This window comes from Triturus cristatus, chromosome 12 (genome assembly GCF_964204655.1).
Source record: "Triturus cristatus chromosome 12, aTriCri1.1, whole genome shotgun sequence".
Classification (NCBI taxonomy): Eukaryota; Metazoa; Chordata; class Amphibia; order Caudata; family Salamandridae; genus Triturus; species Triturus cristatus.
Window position 1 is genome coordinate 368,139,770 of NC_140595.1, and position 22,563 is coordinate 368,162,332.

A 22,563-nucleotide genomic window follows, 5' to 3' on the forward strand; every position below is an offset into this window, starting at 1 on the left:
CATTGTGGAGGCTTGCAAAGCAAACAAACTAGAGAATTATGGAAAAGTCCAAAGTGATGCATGAGGCTCTTTGTAGAATAGCAATGATTGTTGGACGGACACTACAGACAACTCTAATGTGTGCTTGCTGTATTGGTATAGAAATGTACACAACCCTATAATATTCATCTAGGATGGCTATGAAATAGTGAAGCTGGACGTCTATCCGACAGTTCAAAGTAAATACCATGCAGCATAGAAGGCTGCACTGATTCTTAGCAAAACGGATGCAGGAACCATGTCTAATAAAGAGAAATACAAATTAACTGTAAATTAGCATCTGGGAAATATTGGAGCTTGTCAATAAGTGTCTCTAAAAGACTACATTGGAATTTGCAAAGAATTCAGAGTTGTGGCACTGTGCAAGATTGCAGAGCAGAATCGCCTAAAGATGAATTACGTAGAAGCCCAAAGTGTTACACCAACGGAATGATGGCAAGCTGTAAAAACACTCTCTTGTCAAGTGGTCTTGACTGTCACAAAAAAATCCTTGAGGGAGAATCATGACTGCTAATTCAAAGGTGACCATTAAAAGCCTACCATTTTTTATTTGTGTTACAAGACTGATGTAGTTAATTTTCATCATTTTAACTACATTTCCTTGAAGATCTTTGGTGAGAACACTCAATATCTCCACTTAAAGTGATTGTTGAACCTTTACAGGTTTTTACCCATGTTAGTGTCTTAATGTTCTCCAAAATACATAATATCTCCTGCAGTTTTTCACATATCTATGAGGAGGAGCTGTCCATTTCCTTGTAGATAGCTTTGAAATACATCTTCAACACCTCCATCTCCTTCTCCACAGCAAACTTTCTGGAAAGATGGAAACATGCAGGCGTCAGACCCCTCCACCGCCTCTGACGACTCCAGCAAACTCAGCAATTACTGCCCGATCTCCCTGCTCCCCTACCCAGCCAAAGTACTCTAGAAAACAATCAAACAGCAGCTCATCAAATTCCTGGAACAAAACCACCTACTGAATGCCTCACAATCTGGATTCCAGGCCAATCACAGCACTTAGACCCCGTTGATTGCTGCCATAGACAGCATCAGAACACTCCTCCTCCATAAAGATGCTGTCGCACTGTTCCTCCTCAATCTCTCTGTGGCATTTGATATCGTCTCCTGCAACACCCTCATCAAGAGACTCTACAATATGGGAATACAGCAAGATGCACTCAAGTGGATTGCCTCCTTCCTTACAGGATGCACACAGAGCATCCAATGGCCTCCCTTCACTTCCGCCCCCAAAAACATCATATGCGGCATTCCATAAGGATCATCTCTCAGCCCCACCCGGTTCTACATGAGCCACCTCGCAGACCAGTGGTGTAACATGGGCCCCTGTAGCCAGGGGGGCCTAACTGCAGGGTGCCCCCTCAGAACAGTACTCTGGCCCGAGAGCTCCTGATTAAATTTGGAAAGGGGGGACCTCCCTGTACCTTGCAGAGGGCCCCCTAACATTTCGTTACACCACTGTCACAGACATCAGAAGATCCCAAGGACTCAACCTAATCCTCTATGCAGATGACACTCAACCGATTCTCTCACTCACGAGGACCCCTCCTATGCCAAAACAAACTTCTGCAATGCCATGACCAATGTAGCCAAATGGATGACTGACAACTATCTTCATCTGAACTCAGACAAAACTTAAGTACTGATCTTCAGAAAGAACACCTCTGCATGGGACCACAGCCAACTGACCAGGAAACGACATGTCATCTCAGGAACCTCCTCCGGCTTCCACACACTTTGCATGCTCCACAGAATCTTCAGATGTATCCCAATCAACACCAGAAAGGCTGTCACTAAGGCCCTTGTTACCAGCCACCTCGAGTACAGTAATGCCCTCTACACTGGCAGCCAGACTCATCCTGAACCTGCCCAAATGAACCCACATCACCCCCTCCTGAGAGACATCTACTGGCTCCCAATACAGAAGACATGCCAGTTCAAAATCCTCACACACACCTACAAAGGTTTCTTTTTAAATGCACATTTTTCAGCAAAACATTTATTATTAGGCAGCCATCCATTGTTCAATAGCCTTTACAAAATCCCATTTGGACCTTAGGTAGAATGTTAGCCTCACTTACCAATGTTTCCAACAACCCCAGGCGATGTTCTGCATAGACCTTGCTGGGGATATTCCTTTTATACAGTGGGACTTGAGCCCACAAGCCTGGGTTGAGTTTAAATGTGTCACAGGAAAAGCGATCAGGACCCTGGGCCCTAGACATTTTTAGGCTTTTTATGATGGATTCAATACACCCTACTGAGTCAACTAGCTCTTTGCTGCCCAGTGTCTGAGGGCCCAACCTGCATACTCCCCATTCCTCCATCAACTACCTCTTTAAGTTGTAGAGCTCTGATATATAACTCACTCATGTTTTCTCGAAGACTGGCAGTGTTACAATATTTTTGGTCGCCCACAGCACTCTATTCACTTTTTTACACAAGCCCTTAGTACTTCCCGATCTCAGGGAAGCAATTGCTTTAATCCAAATACTCTCCCTTCCTTCCCAAGCTATTCTTCCAAGCTCTTTCCTATAGCTTGTTCTATGATATTTAATTAGGTATTCCTGATTAATCCCGCTTGTTTTATAGACCTCCTATATGCTCTTTTTAGTGCAGCCATGGCCTGTGTTTAAGCCAAGTCAGATGAGAACTTCCTGCCCCAACCACACTTTAAGCCTGCTGACTCCATTTTCCTTATGGAGGCAAATAGATTCTAATACTCCTGCACAATGAGCAGAGGCAGAAAAGTAGACTCATATTTCAGTACCTCCTTCATTCTATTTAGAGTATAAAGTTTAAATTTACCGGTCAATACCAATCTATGCTCCTTCAAGTAGTGAATTGGTGCACTGTTTTGCCACAGATCTCTTTAAATGTGCATCCCTATGCAATGTAAGGATTAGAGGCTTGTGATCACTGCATACTAGATCACCTACTACTAGATCCTTAACTATACCAAAACATTCTGTGGAGATCATCACATAATCTATCAAAGGTATGTTGTGCAGGATGGTCCCCTAAGCATCTACCAAACCCAGTTGTCTCCCTCTAACATCTCGCCGATGGTGCTCCAGAAGCTGGCACGGGATACCCGGAGCATTTTCTTTCTCCCTTTTGAACTTGTCCCTCGTTGGGTTATGGGGAACCTTAGCATTAAAATTGATTGATGATTAATAAGCCGTATTACTGCTGGATTAAATAAGTTTAGGATTTATTGATAGCTCTAGTCAACATTCAACTCAAAATCAGTTAAATATTTACAGGTGGCTGACACATGATTTTAGAATTCAGGAAGCATTTTATTTTTTTCATATATATGAAGTAGTGGAGCATCGAATATTTACCTACAAAGTGCTTACTTAATTTTTTAATTTTCGCAAATGAAAATCACTTAAAGAAACACCTCACCAAGGACTGGTACCCTTGAAGCAGCTCTTGGCAAGGACTTAAACACCAAGGTTAAACAATTAATACTTCATTTCCTCACCTTTCCATCTGCTGTCTAGGAAGTTAGTGATGTGAGACTGTTTATTCTTTTCACCTTGATGTGCAATTTCGTTTGTAAATTCTAATCACATCACTATCATATATTTAACTATTTAAGCTCTAAATATGGAGTATTTCTCTTTTTTGTATTTATGGCTTATTATTTTGTTTATGACATGATGGCTCACCATTAAACAGGTTTGCTTTAGCCCTTCAAGGCACAAGTAAAAATCCTTTTGCTGTAGATAACCTGAATACTGTTAAATTTAGAAATACAAATAACGGTTATTTCAAACACGTAGAAACAGAAAATTGTATCATACAAATTACTTTATTAAAGTAAACTCGTGTTTGTATTATGATATCTCAGAGTCAGTAAGTATTGGATAAAATGGTATTGCTTTTTTTCCAATTTCAGACACTTTTTGACATATGAAAACAAAATCACAATTGGGTTGTAATCAATTCCTACAAGCACTTGTGATGTAATTATTGGACATGCCACTCATAGTCCTGCCTTTGTTTTGGGGTTTCTCATTTTCTGATCCATCCACTTACACCTCACAGCTCTTCAGCAAAATCGAAGGCTACTGGTATGCCATCATTAGAACTGAGTGTGGGATGTTTTTAGGTGCAAATAGTGGATCCAGGTCAGTTGTTTGCTTTGCATTCTTGGACTTGTACTACTCCTTCGTTTCTTAGAAACATGCTACAAATTCAAGTTAATTCAAAGAAATAAATAGAACTGATTTTGCTACTGAACCTTTGCCCATGCAGCTAGTGACTTTCTGGGTTGAGATAGAAAGGGAAAGCCTTTTACTATAAAGACTAATATACTCATAACTGTACATTAAAATGAATATTACAAGTCAGCTCAAACTTTCGTGACCTCATAAACGGTATTTGGTTGCAATCTCCTCCCTGAATTACAATATCCTTATAATATAAAGGATAGAGTTTGTTTTTAAAAATATTATATTGAGGTGCATAGATCTCACTAAGATGCATCTGACGCTCTTTTACAAGGAGAGTTCAATGCCTAATTGAGTTGAGTGTAGAGAACAAATACAAAGCACAGAAATAATGGTTAAGTATTTGCATTATGGTAATTGTTTTAATGTCCATTTGACAAAGTGGATTATTAGATTAGGAGGATTGAGGTCCACCACAAGTAAGAAAGGCACTATCTAGTTAGGTCCAGTTGAAGGTTTCAGTAATTTAACTGTGAGCTCAAACCCTGGTAGCTATGGCACAGAGCAGACAGGCTTAACTTAGAGAAAATGTGTAAAGCATTTAGAAGTACCAAAACACTTAGAAAGTAAACACACCACAATAAAAAGCAACACAATGTAAATTTCATTTCAATTTAAAGAAATAGAGAAGACATTTGACAATAAAAACACCAAAAATCCATGAAAGGATCCAGAGATATAGATTTTTAAATTCTTAAGTAAAAATAGCATTAAAAAAGCACAAAACACCAACGGTAGTCAATGGTCTTGGTAGACAGAGACCAAGACATGACATGAGATATGATTTGAGGCTGACCGTGATGAAGTTGGGTTCGGATAAACCAAGCAGGTTTTACCCAATCTGAGGGTTTGCCTTGGGAACTAGTCTTTTTTCTGTAAGTCAAAATCCTTCATCTGGGCAAGGCAGCAGGCTGTATTTGAGGAAGTCCTCATGAAGTTGGATAGGCACTGAAAAAGGTACCACTTAAGCCAATGGTGTAGGTGGAAAAAGCTCAGAGCAACAGGGACGTTTTCTTGCCAGCCATATACTTTTGATACATTCGCCTGGTTAAGATTTCTACCTTCAGACTTAGGGGCTGATTTAAAGTTTTGTGGATGGATTGCTCCATCACAAACGTGGTGGATGTCTCGTCCCCTAATTACAGATGCATTAGGATATAATGCACTTGTAATTAGGCAGATGAGATATCTGTCACATTTGTGCACCAAACTCTAAATCTGGCCCTTAGCCTCTTTTTTGGAGCTTGAAATCCTCCAATGGGCAAGGCTGCAGGCTGTCTCCACAGTGGGCACCACGACACTAGATACCCTCCCAGCGGGGTCCTGGTGAAATGGATTTGCTGGAGTGGAAAAGCTCAGAGGAGGAACCCATGTTCTTTAGCCTAGCGAGGTTGCGCCTTGGTCGAATTGGCATGTCAGGTTTGTCCAAGTCCTGCGGAAGTCTTGAAGTACAAAAATCTTCTAAGCACCATGGCTTCAGAGATAACGGGAGAAGTCCAGTTAGACACAGCCAATGGTCCCATTACCTTCAGGATCACACTTGTGAAGTCAAGGTTCAATCAAGCTGGGTCCGCGTCAGGTCTAGTAGGTACTAGTCAACTGGGAGTTGTATGAAAAGGCCTCTTGAATTTCTTGTTCCCCTTTCGCCAAACAGGAGGCCCGCCAACTGTGTCCACCCCAGAGGTGTGATCAGGTTAATGAACAGCTCATCCTGTGTTGTCATTCCAAACCAGTTCTGGGGGCAGATTTTCCCCCACTGGAACCTAGGCCAGGTCTTTCTTTTGAACCTCTTAAACTATTCACTAATATGAAAACAAATGTATGATTTAGAAAAGCCAATTTCTGTTTGCATTTATATAATTTACTAGTAAAATGGAGGGGACTTATTTAGCACTTCGTCCATTACATTATGTCAGGTTAAGTTGCAATGTTGCATAACTGCGTACAGATAAAGTAAATCACTTTTGGAGGCAAACATAATTTTCAATGGTTGATGTGTATTGTGTTGATGTAAAGAGAGGCTGGGAAGGCAAATGAGATGTTAAAGAGATTAGATGGGTGTGTATGGAGCCGTTTTTGTTTTAAAGACACAAGCAGTGAAGGAAAGGAAAAATAGAAGAATGGTGATCTCTCCAGTTCCAAAGAACTAGAGAGCGCTTAGGGGCAACTGGACATGCAATTCTGCAACAGTGGGTTGCTTCTCCTCTGAGAAACGCCCAACTAGTTCATGAAAGTGCTTGAGGGAGCAATGGGGGGGGAGCATCTTCATTTTAAGGAATTCATACATTAAATGATCTATCAAATAAGTATTTCCTGAATATTTAGGCCAAATATTTATTTTTAAAAGCATGCTACTTACACAGCATTTAAAACAAGCATTTGCAATGCAATAGGTCTTGCATTTGGATGAGTTTAAGCTATTGGGATTGTAATTGATGATTCCTTTTATTTATCTGTTGTGATAATTAACACATAAATAAAAGGCATTGTCATTTACAATGCCAAAAGCTCAAACTCTTGTAAAAGCGAGACCTCGGCCGCCATTGTCCCGTGCTGCTTGGAAAGTGAAAGTGCGCATGGTGCGCTAAAAGCTGCAGGAAAGTATGTCATGCCTGCAGTAGGAGAAACGCATTAAAGAAAAAGTGCTTACAGAATAAATAGGACATACCGTATAACATCTGAAGTACAAGGGATGAAGACAAGGCGGCAATATGGAGGGACTAACAAGCCTATTAACGAATCAGAAGCCAGAATTTACAAAGGACAATGACACAAGCCAATAAAAAATATGTGTGGAAAGTGGGCGGAGCTTCAAGTCCATGCTCAAATATAGCATGCCTTGCAGTGCATGCGCTGCCCAGGCTCGACTCAAAAACCTCTTCCCCAGTCCCAGTAGCGGCTGTTTACCCACATTGAATAATTATCTGAGCCTGCAACGGTTCTCAGTGGCACACAAGTTCTTAGAGACACTTTACAGAGATCTAATAAATCCGGGTCAGATGTACACAGTTCAAAAAACGTATTTGTGATCAGCAGCTGTTGTTTTGTGAAGGTTTTTAAAGAGTGTGTGATGCACCAACTTGTGGTACAAATCCTCGCTATGCGACAACCACACAACGTGGCTTGAAGATTGCAAGATGTTTTCTGATATCCTACAGGTTTTTGAGGCCTGTGGACTTCACATAACCATGGGAGTAAAAAGGAAGATTTTAAGAATCTGCTGGGTAAAGCAGTTAGTCTTCCTGGAGCTTGAGTCAACATATGTTCAAATAGTGCTGGTATTGTGTTGAGCTATCTGCCTGTGAGTGGTGGTTATTGTTGTTCATTGAGCTGCGGGTGTATGATTGGTACTTAAGAGCTGAGTCTAGAGGGGTTTGACAATTGCTTAAACATCTGCTAAGCCAGAAGGCATGGTCACTGCCAGGCGGGTGAAATAATTTGATTAAGCAATGTCACACCTTTTTTTATTCACCATGCAGTAGTGGAAAATAAAGAGAGGAAAAACTGCATGATACCACACACAGAAAATGCAAGGTTCAAATAGAGGGGTTGATTTTCAAAAATAACAATATTTTGTCCGTTTAATACAGTGGGTATCCTGCATCACAGGAGTCATACACAGTATAACATTTATCATTAACTGGTGGCATTAGTAACCTTTTTTTTTTTTTGCTTACTGTGCATCTTTGAACTAAACTCTGGAAATGTATTTAACTATTCAGTGGCACACTGCCACATCAAGAGAAGTCCAACTGGGAAGATGGCCTTAAGAATGGGATGGGGCAGGGGAAACATTAGGGGTGGTGAGGTCAGTTGTGACTGCCCACAACACTTCTACTGTCTTAGAAATTTGTACCAAATGTTACAGCTGTGACTGTACATACATAATTGCACAATAAACATACAATAAAGGAATTTACTTGTACATTGCCCAAAAAAATAATCTAAAACTAGGTTTGACAAACCTCATTATTCAAAGGCTCTCTATACATAGATATGTTTTAATCCGTTTATATCAATCAACAAAGGTCAATCTAGAAAGTGAGAATTTAATTACTAACCCCTCAAAAAATCATCTAAATAGCGGAATCATGGGCCTAAATAAAGAAATGCTGTTTCGGTTCAGAAATCGCATAATGCCAACAGACACATAATTCCACTTCCAACAACTGTACTGTCATTAAAATGTATCACTACCTGGGATACACACTAATTACAGTCATGTCAGTGCAGAGGCAGGAAGTAAACATCGCACCCCCACCTTCTGGAAGAGCAGTGGCTGGCTCTTGACGTTAAAAAGAAGAGATTTTTGGGAATCAGATGCAGCTACTGAAGGGACGGGCTGCTCTCAACAGTAAATAATCAGTAGTAAGCCAGTCGTTCTGTCATATGGGTTTAGAAACGTTGCCTGCCTTGTAACAATATTTTATGTAGAACCCACAGGCTAGCCAGGCATCCACCACCTCAATAACCTCACATATCACGGAAAGATAAAGTAAGGGTGACCCGCTCGATGCTTATTGGAGACAGGTAAACATTATATAATCACACATTTGAACACAGGGTTTGGTATTGTGGTTATTATTGCCAGATGTTTGCAATCACACCAAAATCCGTGTTCTCAAATGGTGCTGTGGCTGTAACAGCGAATATCAACAAGCATTTGCAATGCAATAGGACTCGTATTTACACGAGACCTATTGCATTGCAAATGGGAGTCATCACGGACAACGGAGTACGGGGGGCAGGAGGGAGAAGGTACGGACAACTGGAGTGCAGGCGGGGAGGGGGGAAAAGGGGGTGAGACGGCACAGACAACTGGAGTGCGAGCAGGGGAGGGGGAGAAGGGGGCGAGAAGGCACAGACAACAGGAGTGCGGGTGGGGGAGTGGTAAGAAGGGGTCCAGAAGGCAAGGACAACGGTAGTGTGGGTCAGGGGACGGGGAGAAGGGGGTGAGAAAGCACGGACAAAGGGAGTGCGGGTGGGGGGAGGGGGTGAGAAGGCATGGACAGTGGGGGAGGGGGGAGTGGAGAAGGCAGTAGGAGAACCTCATTAAAGAAAATAGTGCTCACAGTCTAAATAACACGTACCATGTAACACTCGAAGTAAAGGGTCTAGTAGCCATGGGAGGATACAAATGACGACATGGCCATGATAAGGAGGAACTAACAAGTCTATAAACGAATCCGAAGGTAGAATTTATGAAGGACAAAAACACAAGCCAATGAAAAATATGGTCGAGGGAGTGGGCGGGGCTTCTCTCGCGTACTGAACTACAGCAGATCTTCACCAGAGCAGCACTTGCGTGCTGACTCTAGGCTCGACCTAAAAACAGCAGAAGATCAGTGATTGGCATTCATTCACCTTACAATTTGCAAAACGTGTAATTTTCCTAAAAGAGGATTTATATTGAACAAAATTCCCTATAGGACAATGTGTCAGAGAGGCACTACTTTCTCAGTGGAATGAACGGTTTCCTGCTTTGTATTCAGGCTTTTACCGACATAATGAACTGGGATCCCCTTAAAAGCTGCATTAAAATCATGTGCTTTAAAATAATATTGGTTTGACTGCATTGGTTGGATTTCATCCTTTTGCAGAGTTCAGTTTGCATCCAAGCTGTGCACAGTCCAAGAATAGGACAGGGCTAGGCACAGCGCCTGCAACAACCAGTAAAACGTATTGTGATGTTAAAACTTTGAAAATACTCTATTATATCTATCTGTCATAAAAATGCAAAAATGAGCACCAGAAGATTCCTCCTCAAAAACAAAGACTGCATGTTCAGCAGTCCCAGTGCGAAGCAACAACTTTTTAATTAGTAAATGAAAAAAGTTGCCAAAGGGGGAAATAAAGAATCATTGAATGTAAAATGCATCTAAAGTTTGTTCATGCATCTTGGAACTGATTAGAATCATGAATAGATTCTCGTTTAAATGTGAGATTAGGGCAATTAAAATGTTTCCTTTTCTGGCCAATTAATGAGCTCAGAACACATCGTACTTCGAGCAATGCAATGTACTTTTATATGCGCCATGTGATTGGGTATAATTTTCAAAGACGACACTGCCAGTGGGAATATGGTGTCAAAGTCGAAGTCATTTAAATCTTTATTCGGCCAATATAGGCCATAAAAGCTTAATAAAAATGCCCTATGAACAGGTAAAATCACAGCTGTGCATATATATGGCTCGGGATAGAAATACAAACGTGTGGTTTAAAAGGCACAGTGGACAATAAAGCAAGCACAATTACATATCTATATAAGAAATGAGCAGCACACCATGATGATATGTGCAAGTACAATAGATACAGGAGAGACAGTAGAAGTGGGTATGAATTGATTGCATAGGGCTCAACTATAAAGTACCTTACAACAAAAACCACCTACTAAGGGTGCCCTATATTTACGGGAAATAGTCGAGACCACCCTTAGCCAATCCTCTGAATGTTCAATGTGGGACTGTTCTGGACATAACTACCTCAGCGGGTTGTGTAAAGTGCAAGTGTTTCAGTACAGTACAGTACCAAGATACATGAAAGTACAAAAACAGGTTGACCCCTAGTGGCGACATGTATTAAGGTTTTTTGTGTGTTTTTTTGGGCGTTTTATATAGTGCGAACTGGACCTGAAGATATCAGAGTGCTTTACATGAGCACCAGTTGCCTGACTGCTCTGTGCCAAGCTACCAGAGGGTGGACACAGGTTATCTTTTGGTGTGTATCTAGCTTACCCTGACTAGAGTGGTGGTTCCTGCTTGGACAGGGTGCATACCTCTGACAATCAAAAAACCCAGTTCTAACAGAATGCTATAATCTTAAATGCAAACCAAAAATATAAACATGTTAACTTAGAACCTATGACGTCTGAACATTTGGGGGCTCATTACAATGTTGCCAGAATCTTTGCCACCGTGTCAGAGCCCTTATGACCGTCTCGGTCGGTTTACGTTCCAACCGCCCGATTATGATGTTCTCGGTCGGTATGTACACTCGCCAGTCATTCCAACTTAGTTCCGACTGGCTCTTGTAGTATTCCTGTCAGTCGGAACCGCACCGTGACCCCCTATATACGGCGTTTCGCTGTCGGGATTGGGATTTCGGATTCCGACAGCCTTTCCATGCTGGCCTTTCTGACATGGAAAGGCTGTCGGAAAGCAACTTTGGGGGCCCCTAGCAACGACACCCTGCCCCCACGGTCTATGGTTGGTTACTCTCTGCACTGTATGGCAAACACCATCGGTGCCTGCGACAGGGTGCAGGGTTTTACACACACATACACCCATTTCCCCATAGGAGCTTGCGTTACAGTTTACACCTGTAGCACAAGCTCCCATAGGGTACAATGGGAATCCGACTGAACAGTGTTAGGTCGCATCGTAATCCGGCGGTCGGAACCGCCAACCGCCTATCAGTCAGTCCCGAGTCTGAGACTGTATTGATGTTGGTTGGAAGCTTTCCGACCGACATCGTAATGAGCCCCTAAATGTTAAGATGAGTCAGTGTCCTTGACTTGTCTCATTACTTTGAGGCAATGAGTATAATAAATTCAGTGGGGTTTTCTACACCCTCATGCAATTGCTGACATATAACGCTGTTTTGTTAAAGGTGAACCACAGGGAAACAGGGAAAGAGTTAACTTATGAATAGGTTTATTTAGCTTGTTATCATCTGATTGTCAAATAATAGCTTCAGGTTATTTGTACAAATGTTGAGTAAACCTTTTTGTGAGCTTGTGATGCAACATTTGACAGCACTATCAATTCCGCCAACGTGAACATTATATGCATTATATGCACAACCAGCAGTGCATGGCTTTACCCTTGAATTAATGTTTGTGCATGCAGGAGAGAATAAAACTCTCAAACCACTCATAAGAAATTGTTGTCTGCGCTATTTGAATGCATTAAATAAGGTAAATATGCAGGCATTGAATGTATATTGACTTAGCGATACGTGCTATAAGTTACACAAATGAAACATGTAAATGTACACCTAAATGAGAGTTGTCTAACTTTGCTCTAGGAGGTCTAAATGAGATCTATGGGCCTATTCATTAGGCGATTTAAATGAAGGCGGAAAGGGAACTCCATTACAACTATGACGGAGTTCCCTCCCTGCCAATGTTATGGTCGGCTCACCCTATTTTGATTAGGCAGACCATAGATTGAAGACGGTGGAGAATACTCTGTCTCCATGGTGGTCAAACATCTCCGATGGCCCATTGGAGGTTTGGCTTTATGTCAGCCCACGAAATTTCGATGGGCGGACATATATACATTTTTCAATGCCTGTCAGTGCCAGGCAAAACATGATGGTAAAGGCCACTGAAAAGTTCTCAATGCCTTTGGGATTTTCCTTTTGAAAATAAACATGAATTGTAACTTTTCAGGAGAGCTCTCCCATGCTTAACAGAACCATCTGGCAAATTCACAATGCATTGACAGAAATTGGCCTTGGCAGTGGTTCCTATCAATGTTTAAAATGTCCTCCTAGGACGATGGATGTTTAAAAATTTGGTAGGCAACACCTGTATCAATGGATTAATTGACACCATTGCTCTGGCGAAGGAAGAGCCAACTGCCAAGATCAAAATTGGGTCCCCAGCCTCAAAACATAAATAATGGGACAACAATGATAATTATTATATCCAGTTAGTACAAATAGATAGGACGGTCACCTCTTTGAACTTTTACTAAAAGGAGTTGGATGTTTCGAGGCCCAGTCGCAGCTGCTTGTAAGCATACAAAAAAAGTACTTCTGAGGTACTATTTCCCATGCTCAAAAATGATTTTGTGAATCTACCTCCGTATTTTCAGGATAACCACTTCTCATGCAAATGACTAATTACACTCAATTCCCAAAGACCTTGCTTTGACTTCCTTTAATGTACTCCTAGCTTGATCCTCACTTCCTGGATAAAGCCTGGAACTCAGAAGTAAGCCAGGAATACTTCATGAGTAAGTCAGACCTACTCACAGCAACATCTGTGTAAAGTTTTGTGGATATCTTGAAATTCTATCAGGTGCACGTACCCCGTGAACTAACTTTGGGCAACGCTGATTTAACTAACAATTGTTGTTTTTGTGGACGTATAATGGCATATATATTTGGAATAACATGTATAGTAAAATAAAATACTTCAATGCAAGTAGATGCATTTAGATCACTAAGTGTGTCCTGGTTTTTCACTTCTAGCTACATACAGACCTGGATCCTGGAAGCAGCAAAATCAAATATATTCTGTCAGGAGAGGGAGCGGGAACAATTTTTGTTATCAACGACAAGACAGGAGATATTCATGCTATGAAAAGGCTTGACCGGGAGGAAAAAGCTGAATACACACTAACAGCTCAAGCAATCGATGCGGACACAAGCAAGCCTCTGGAGCCTCCTTCAGAATTCATTATTAAAGTGCAAGACATCAACGACAATGCACCAGAGTTTCTTAATGGACCATATCATGCGACCGTTCCAGAGATGTCTGTTGTGGGTATGTATGCCTAGCAATTTGAAAAAACCTTTAAAATTCACCCATTCAGATTGCCTTTTAGATCAAGGATACTGCGCTGCTGAGCAAAGGACAATTATTCCAATCAATTCTCTTTAATTGGCAATTTCAAAGCTTGATTGACCAAGCTATGGTAAGACACAGTGCAGGTAGCACTCCAGTGATGAAATGTAAAAGCTAACTGTCAGTATTAATATGCTTTTCTTGCAATCCTTCAGTTGTTTGCATGGGTATGATATCTCCAGTGCCTTCATTATAGCATTATTAGTGGCGTCCAATTATGCTCTCTTTCAACTTGACATTCACGTAGTTGATATTCGCAAAGTTTGCCAGTCAAGTTTTTCTGTATTGTTTCTATTATTCAGGAGCATCATAATGTAGTGTGCCAGTACTTGACATGGTACTATTTTCCTTCCTTTTTTAATACACCGGAAAAGGCTGAATATGTCAGTAATGAAAAGCCACTTTTATTAATTCATTCGTAACGTGCTTTTTAGTGTTTTTTATTCAGACCATGAATGATGATTCAACAGGATGTCTGTGATTGCAGAATTGACATCATGCACTCTTTGACCCCAGCAGACAACACCAGGCAGATTTTGTATCCCACCCTTAGAGACTCAATAACATACTAGTTTCTACTGAATGGGAAAAGTACAAACCCCATTAAGGGTTTTTAGATCCCTGTTTATTTGTTGTTCCTACCAGCTCATTTCCTGATCACTGAGACCAGCATTGATAACTGCAGTCCCAAGGGTACCAATAGAGAAGCCTGAGGAATCAGTTGCCACACCTATTTAGCCCTCGCTTGGCAGGCATGATTCAAACTATCCGATAATTCTGGGTCAGGAGGAAAATTGCTCCTTTTTTGTAATTACATTTTCCCTTTTGATGGCCATTAAATCTGCGTCCGCTCGTGATGAATAGTTCTTTAGGATCATGGCTCATGTGCAGACCCGCTAGAGCCTTCCGGCTTGAAACTATTCATGATTTAAGAAGCTGCTTTTCATGAATTGTAGCATTCTTTGTCCTGTATTTAAGTAATATTTATCTATTTCTGTCAGAATTTTAGTATTGCACTAATTGCACAATATGATAGTTCAACTGCTACTACAGAGAATTCTGTTGGAAGAAATTTTGATTGCTATTGCTTTTTTTTATGAAGTTCTAACCATGTCTTTTCATCTACTCAATATAAAAAAATATATATATTTTTTTAAATAATAATTTTTCCGGACATAAGAATTATGTCCTAAATATTGTTTACAAAAATATTACTCGATTAAGTGTGATTTTTTATTCATAATTCCAATTGGGCTATATGTTTGCAAAAAATATTTCCGTCAAATTATTTACATTAGGCAGTATTTGGGTCCTAATATTCTGGCACCATTCCACAGTTTCACACACTGTTCCCAAAGGCATTTTCTCCTTGAGCCAATCTCCACTGTGAACCTATGCAAAATACGCAACTCCCAATGACCAGGGTTTACACAAGATTTTTGCATATGTTAAAAAATCTCACCCGGGCCTAGATTATATACTTGTTTTACATTCCTCTAAACGGAAGTCTATCGAACATGACTCATCAATTTACAACAAAAGTGTCATAGGACATTCCTCAGTGAAAAAAACAGTGCCATAAACACACCTTTAGGGACAGATCTTTATTACGGAATTTCTTTCAATTAGATGTGAACTGATTAAATGAGGATAGGTATGAGGTACTTAGTTGAGTTTTACAATCTGAAAACTGTTTTTCTATCTTTTCCTGGAGTTGTAGGTTTTGGTTTGTAAATATTGTGCTTTGCTCTTGTTGATGTTGGTTTATTTTTTATTGTCTTTCAAGTGTTAAGGTCAAAAGTGATTGTGAGCTTTGATAGACCACCTTTTCTTTCTAATTTTGATATTTTCTTTCTTTTGGTTGACTGCACACCTGAAAAGATGAGATTACATACTTAGGTTACGATGTTCATAGTTCATAGTGTATGACTTGTTAGAAGCATTCACAATAGCTTTTCCTAATTGAGAAACATAGAGTTAGCAATTGGGTTGTTGGTTGATTGTGGTGTAAATCTTAGTCAAACAGCAACCACAATCCTAGCCAAGGTAAGCGCCAGGCCAACCCCTAAATTAACCTTTGCATACCTTCTGGTAGCTTGCCACAGAGCAGTCAAGCTTAACCTAGAGGCAGCGTGTAAAGTATTTTTGCAACACTTCAAAGACTAATACAGAGAAAACACCACACAAAAATATACCACTCCATGTTAGACAAATGGTTATGACTTCAATAATTAATATAAGAGCAAAATGTCAAAATCTAATATATGCAATTTGAGATATTGATTTGTAAAGGATTTAAATAAAAATAGAACTAAGAAGCAAAAAACTACAAAGGGGAATATCTGGTTGTGCCAGAAGGGCCAACATCAGAAGATCAAGCCTACCACAATGGAGCACAGGCCAAATACAGGGACTCAGTGATGCCTGCTGAAAAAAGGTACTTAATCCCAGGTTGCGGAGTGTTGCATGTGTTCAGGTCGAAGATATGTGCGTCCAGCAGTGGTGATGGGCCACTTTCAAGATGTGGCAAGGCTGCAATGCAAGATCCTGATGCACTGAGTTTTAGAATCCTGTCAACAGGGTATGCAATGTGAAGACCGGTGACGAGGATGCATTGTGTAGGTGAGGTGATGCATCAGTTCTGATGAGCAAGGGAAGCTGTGATGCGGAGTTTCAGCATTGCTGTTGAGGCTGACATCAAAAGGGATGCAAGGACCTTGAACTGGGAAGAGCGTCGCACAGTGGTTGTTCCAAAGGCGATGTGACGAGTCCAATCCACGCAGTAGCTGCAATGTGTCTGTGCAGATCTGTGCCGTAGAGGTGATGCTCTAGTTCCAATCCGTGCAACAGTGCAATGCGTCGGTTTGGCAGAGGATGTGTTGGTTCCACTGGAGCAAACACCTTAGGACCACTTCCGAGGATTCAAGACTGGGGTGGCACCACTTGGCACAGCAGACTCACAGGTGCCAGAGTGCTGTGTAGTTCCTACATATCTATATGGGATCTGCATGTTTAGACAACATAAACTAAGAAATTGGTGTCCAGACTGATTCCAGGCACCCCCAAAGGATATGTTAGTCTGTAGACCAGCTAGCTCACAGTGCCACTTTGAGCCCCTCTTACCCAGGAGCGAATAGTTTCTGGCAACTATCGAACATGACAACACTGACCCCTTAGGGATCGTGGAAACAGTACAGTACTTTTTGCTCCGTCACTCATGCTTACTTTGTCTCAGAAAGATACACGGAATAAATGGTGGGGATGTTTTCAATAAGTATTTATTGAACCAGCATCATTCTAACATAGAATACGTGTGCTGCAACAACCATGAAACAGAAACAGATATATACGATTATGAGCACCAGTAGAGTAAAGAAAAGGTAGAATTCTACCATAGTGCTAAAACAATGTATATATGCTGGCATATAGATACAAAACAATAATGATGCATAGTCCTATGAGTCAAACCCTAACTAGAAGTACCTAACTGTTCCTAGCATGTATGTAGGTGTATAGCCAAGAATCCCTTTATGATAGAGCCAACCTCATTGCCTGATGTGGGAGGGTGAAGGACCCCGTCTTAATCTCGATGGACACCCCGCAAGGTATGGCAGACCAATGCGTGCTGGAGTGTCTGCGAGCAGGGACCTTAGCATTTCGCATCAGCATTTCAGCATTGAAGTCTTTCTCCTCCAGTTTGCCCAGTGAAGATATAGGGCTTATATACCCAAAAGGTACCCTCAGGGGTTCTACCTAAAAGTGTACTGTGGGCATGTCAGACAAGGATGACGACAGAGGTGACCCTTATACAGAGTTATTATGCAGAAGATGCTAATCCTGCTGTGATGCTGAGAATCCTCATGCATAATACATGAGACTAGTTTTCGGAGAAAACCACAGGACAGTCATATAGCACCTAACATGTAAAAGGTCAGAGCCAAAACCCGTTATGTAGAAAAATGGTTGGACAGATGTAGGTAAAAGGTCGTGTAACTACTTAGGCCGATATTGGGGTACATTGTGGTTCATAGCAAGAGTCAAGGTGAAGAGGCAGGGTGCTTGGAAGTCTTTTATGTCCCTGAGACTTCAGATCAGGAGGGCAGCCAGCTAGCCCTTTGAGTGCCTCAGGTTCAAGTGATGCAGGTCCAGTCTTTCTCATCCAGGCAGTGGTAGTGTCAGAGGTCCAGTACTTATACCCAGTTGGGACTTTGAAGTGGGAGAGACCTGCCTTTCCTGCCTTGGCTCCAGATTCACTACAGGGGTGCTTGCAGTCCTTTGTGTTTGGGACAGGACACAGCCTATTCATATGTAAGTGAGGCTGTGCCCAGCTCCTCCCTCCCATCCCACCTCCCTGGATGCCCATCAAGTCACCCCCATTGGGTGAGGTTGTCTACGGGGAATACACAAATCCCAGCTGTCACCCGTCACCCATCCCAGACAAGTGACCAGAGACAGGCAGCAGCACCAAATAGCTAAAAGTGGGATTTTCAGACTACACCATCAATTGTGATTTTAAATTGTGATTCCAGAGAAACCAAACTTTATCTCTTCCAGCTTGTAAATGATACTTATAAAATATAATAAGGTAATCCGAAGGTTATCCTATAGGAGAGATAGAGCTTGCTGTAGTGAAACGCCTTTGGGAGTTTTTTACTACCAAGATTGGTGAAGTTTAAAAGTAAATTTCTTGCCTTTTAAATACACTGCACCCATCCCTCTGGGTTATCCAGGGCCTAACTTAGGAGTGACTTACATGTCTAAAAAGGCAAGGTATGCACCTGGCAAAATGTTTATCTTGCCAGGTCAACTTGGCAGTTTAAACTGTACACACATGCTCTGCAATGGCACGCCTGGGCCATGGTTTGAGGGCTACTTAAGTGGGTGGCACAATAAGTACTGAAGGCACACTAGTAGCATTTAATTTGCAGGCCCTGGGCACATGTAATGCACTATGCTAGGGACGTATAAGTAAATTAAATATGTCAATTGGGGATGAGCCAATATGACCATGATTAGGGCAGAGAGCACAAGAACTTTAGCACAGCAAAGCAGTGGTAAAGGGCACAGTGTCCCAAAGCCAGCATAAACAAGTTCACAAAAAATGGAGGAGGTATGCAAAATGTTAGATGGAAGACCCTAAGGCTGTTGGGTCTAACACATAGTATTAACTTATTATATGTGTATTGAAAGTAGCTATAGTTATTTCTTTTCTTGCTTGTTAGACATGCTTGAATGAGCTTTTTGTTGTTGCCCCTGAATTATAGAGTTTTTTTTTTGGAAGCTTGGCAATAATGAAGTGAAAAGATCAGTTAACATTTAGACAGCCTCAGTCCGTGCAGGTAACAGTGGTGGGGCGGTCGGGCAGCGTGTGGGGGGATTTCGAGGGACGATGCTGAGGGAAAATTAAATAAATAATTAATTTCCCCTCTGCATCGCCCCACCGCTGTTAACGGCACTGACTGCGGCTGCCTTTAGAGTTAAATGGCATTTCACTTAGAAATAATCAGAAAGGACAAAGGCAAGAATGTGAGAAGAGAGTTGTTTCAGGTAATGTATGCATGCATGTTTGTATGTTGTATATGTACATTGGAGCCTGTAAGGATAACTGCCCTTGTGTAGGGCATTCCAGCAGCTGAACAAACTTAACTTTCAACATTTTTTCAGTGTCTCTAATACAATTAGAGTGGGCTGTGGGCAGACTCAGTTCAACCATTGGCTTGTTTGGCAGGCTTCGTTATGCCAGAGATTTCTTCTTTGTCAATCACATCTTGGCTCAGCCCAGAGGAGTATTTCTCTCTCACTGATGCTATTGGCTGTTAGAGTTTATCTTTCCATCTGCAATTGAATGAATGAATGAATGAATTTGGGATTTGTATAGCGCATGGCTGCCCGGAAGCGTCCCAGCGCTGTGATTGTAGACCAACAACTGAGGGTAGAGGCTAAGGGGGAAGAGAAAAGGTTATTGTGGGAAAAGGTGAGTTTTGAGAAGCTTTCGGAATTTCATATGATTAGGTTCAGACCGGAGTTGGATTGGGAGAGAGTTCCAGAGGGTTGCGGCGACCACCGAGAAACGGCGTCCACCAGTACGAGCTCTTTTAGTTCGGTGGACCTTGGCCAGGTTGCCTTGCGCTGACCGTAAGGGTCTGTTCGGGGTGTATGGGTAGAGCATAGATTTCAGCATTGGGGGTCCTTGGTTTTGCATAGCTTTATGGGTGGTACAAAGGGACTTGAATTTGACCCTTTCGCGTATCGGCAACCAGTGCAGTGTCTTAAGGGCAGGTTTGGCTGAAACTCTACGGGGGGTGCCAGTGAGTATCCTTGCAGCGGCATTTTGTGTTCGCTGCAGGACATTGAGTGTGGCTTCAGGGGCACCCAAAAAAAGGGCATTGCAATAGTCCATTCTTGATAATATTAGACCTTGCATAAGCATTTTCTGGGAGGTTGCGGGAAGTAGTGGAAGAATCTTCCTGGTAGTGGCTGTGTTAGACTGCATGATTGACTAATTCACAATAATATACCTTTCCTCAATAGTCAGTTCCACCAATTTCACTGTCGCCATTTGTGTCTGTTCTTACTGGTTTCTTCCCATCCCTCCTTCTTTCCTGTTTGTCTCGCTCTTTGTTTATCATGACTGCCACCCACATGCATGCATGTATTCTGGCCCTACCCACATCTACCTAGCGGTCCTGGCTCCTGCCCCACTCTCTTTTATTTGTGTATCGCTCTTGGTCCTACCCACTACACCCTTACATTCCTCCCTCTGGACAAGGTCTTTATACTTGTGTGCTCCATGTTCCCAGTAACTGCACATCCCTCTTGTTCTTCTCATCTACTCTAACTCTTACCCATGTTATTGCTCTATCCGTTCCCACAAGCCAGCCCCTAATTTCTCCCACTAGCCTTTCCCTCTTTTTTCTTCGGCTCCTCCTAATGAACCCCAAATAGCCTTCCCTCACAGTGATTTCTAGAGCCACCAGGACAAGGTATTTTTTTTTCACTTGCTTAGAAATAATAGGCGGTCATTATTGAAAACTCGTTTGTTTTCAATACTGTCCTCTTCTTGTTTCTATGTCAAATGAAGGTCAAGTGACAAGCGAGCCTTTCTTATAATCCTTCTTTACTTTTTATACTATAGAAACAAAAGACAGACTATAATGTTAACCCCCATGTCATTTGACCTGTAATTGACCTTGAATTAACACTAGGGGTGTATTAAAGGCAAGAGTGTTTTCAATCAAGATCAGTTTTCATTTTTTTAAAGTGTTTGGCTAAAAAATGCTTATGCTGCAACATCCGCATATTAAAACCAGACCTATTGCTTTGCTAATGTTTGTTAGATAAGAATGGAAAACAAGGGCAGAGGACTTCTACACGATTTCACCATGAGATAGGGCCTGATTACGAGTAGGATAAAAATCTTATGTTCTACATTTATCAGATGCAATAATTATAGCATATTTCGGGTATTTGGGGAATGACATTGGACTTGCTTACCAAAATACACGACCCGCTAAATACTGGGCCTTGATCTCTTTTTAAATTCCGGCAATCTAATGGACCACTTGAAATCAGAAACATGGAGAATTGAGGCCTAATGCAACAGCAAGCCTCCAAACCTTCAATGTTGCAGCAAGACGGAGCCAATAAAAGTGTACAGCTGGCTCCTGCCCCATAACACGCTTCATTAACTTCTTTTAAAGCTGTGACAGCCGTGGAGTGTGTAACTAGGCAGACTGTCCTCCCACAATGCACAACGTCCCTAACTCCGCATACGTACATTTTCAATGAACTGACTCAATAAACCCCAAAGTTGCACCGCTTTCTGAAAAGTGGGGATTTGCACCTCAGACACAGTTTAAATGTGACAACAATCCAAGAACACGTGTACACAGCATCAAAATTAAATTATATTTTTTCCATGGTTGCTTTTCGCTCGCCACCGCCTTGAAATGGCCGCTCCCGCCTGCCGTAGCGTTGCTGATGAGAAGCCTGCGGTCGTTCCTCGGCGATAGCAATCATTTAGCCTGTGCTGATCTGTGGTGATGCATAACCTCCCCTCCGCCGTCTGCCTCTAAACAGCAGCACAGGCAGCACCGGCTCTGCAACACTGCCAATCAGCTCAGGAATAGGGCCCATATATTTTTATTGCCAGTCAAGCCTAATGTTACAGTCTGAGGCCTAGTGATATTAAAAGGAAATTAATGTTATTTTCAGGAGCCCATAAAACGTTTGCCTGTCAGGATTCTGTATGCAGAAATGTTTACTTGAAAAACCTCACCAGCGTTTCAGAAATAATACCTTGTCAAAGAGTCGTGAAGTCATCACTCTTACGGATTCTAATGTAAAATTCTGAAATATAAGAGGCCCGAACTGTCATTTGAGTGCAGTGCTTTGCAAAGTGCTACAGTCATTTTTTTTTCATCTCGTTATAGAGACATAGCCATTTCACTAGCGTTGTACATTTTATCTTCATAAACCTGCTTTTGAAGGTCAATTGCCATATTCTTTGTACTCTAAATTATATGCTGTGTACTTTGGCAGGAATGAAAACTGATAAGCACTGTCTAATGCAGATATTTTACTTATAAAGCCACAAAACAATGCAGGAAGACGAAGGAAACAGCTTGGAAATTAAAAATATTAAATTATATATGCTGTAATTTTTTTTCCTTAGGAGATCAGGCAGTT

At 41.6% G+C, this 22,563-nt stretch overlaps 1 protein-coding gene across 1 annotated transcript in view; it reads left to right on the forward strand.

Annotated features, from left to right (window-relative positions):
- Positions 1-22,563, forward strand: part of CDH8 (cadherin 8) — an 815,205-nt gene that overhangs the window by 301,734 nt on the left and 490,908 nt on the right. Inside the window, exon 3 of the mRNA XM_085636856.1 lies at positions 13,500-13,794. Coding sequence (XP_085492982.1) covers positions 13,500-13,794 — 295 coding nt within the window. The remainder of the gene's footprint in view (positions 1-13,499; positions 13,795-22,563) is intronic.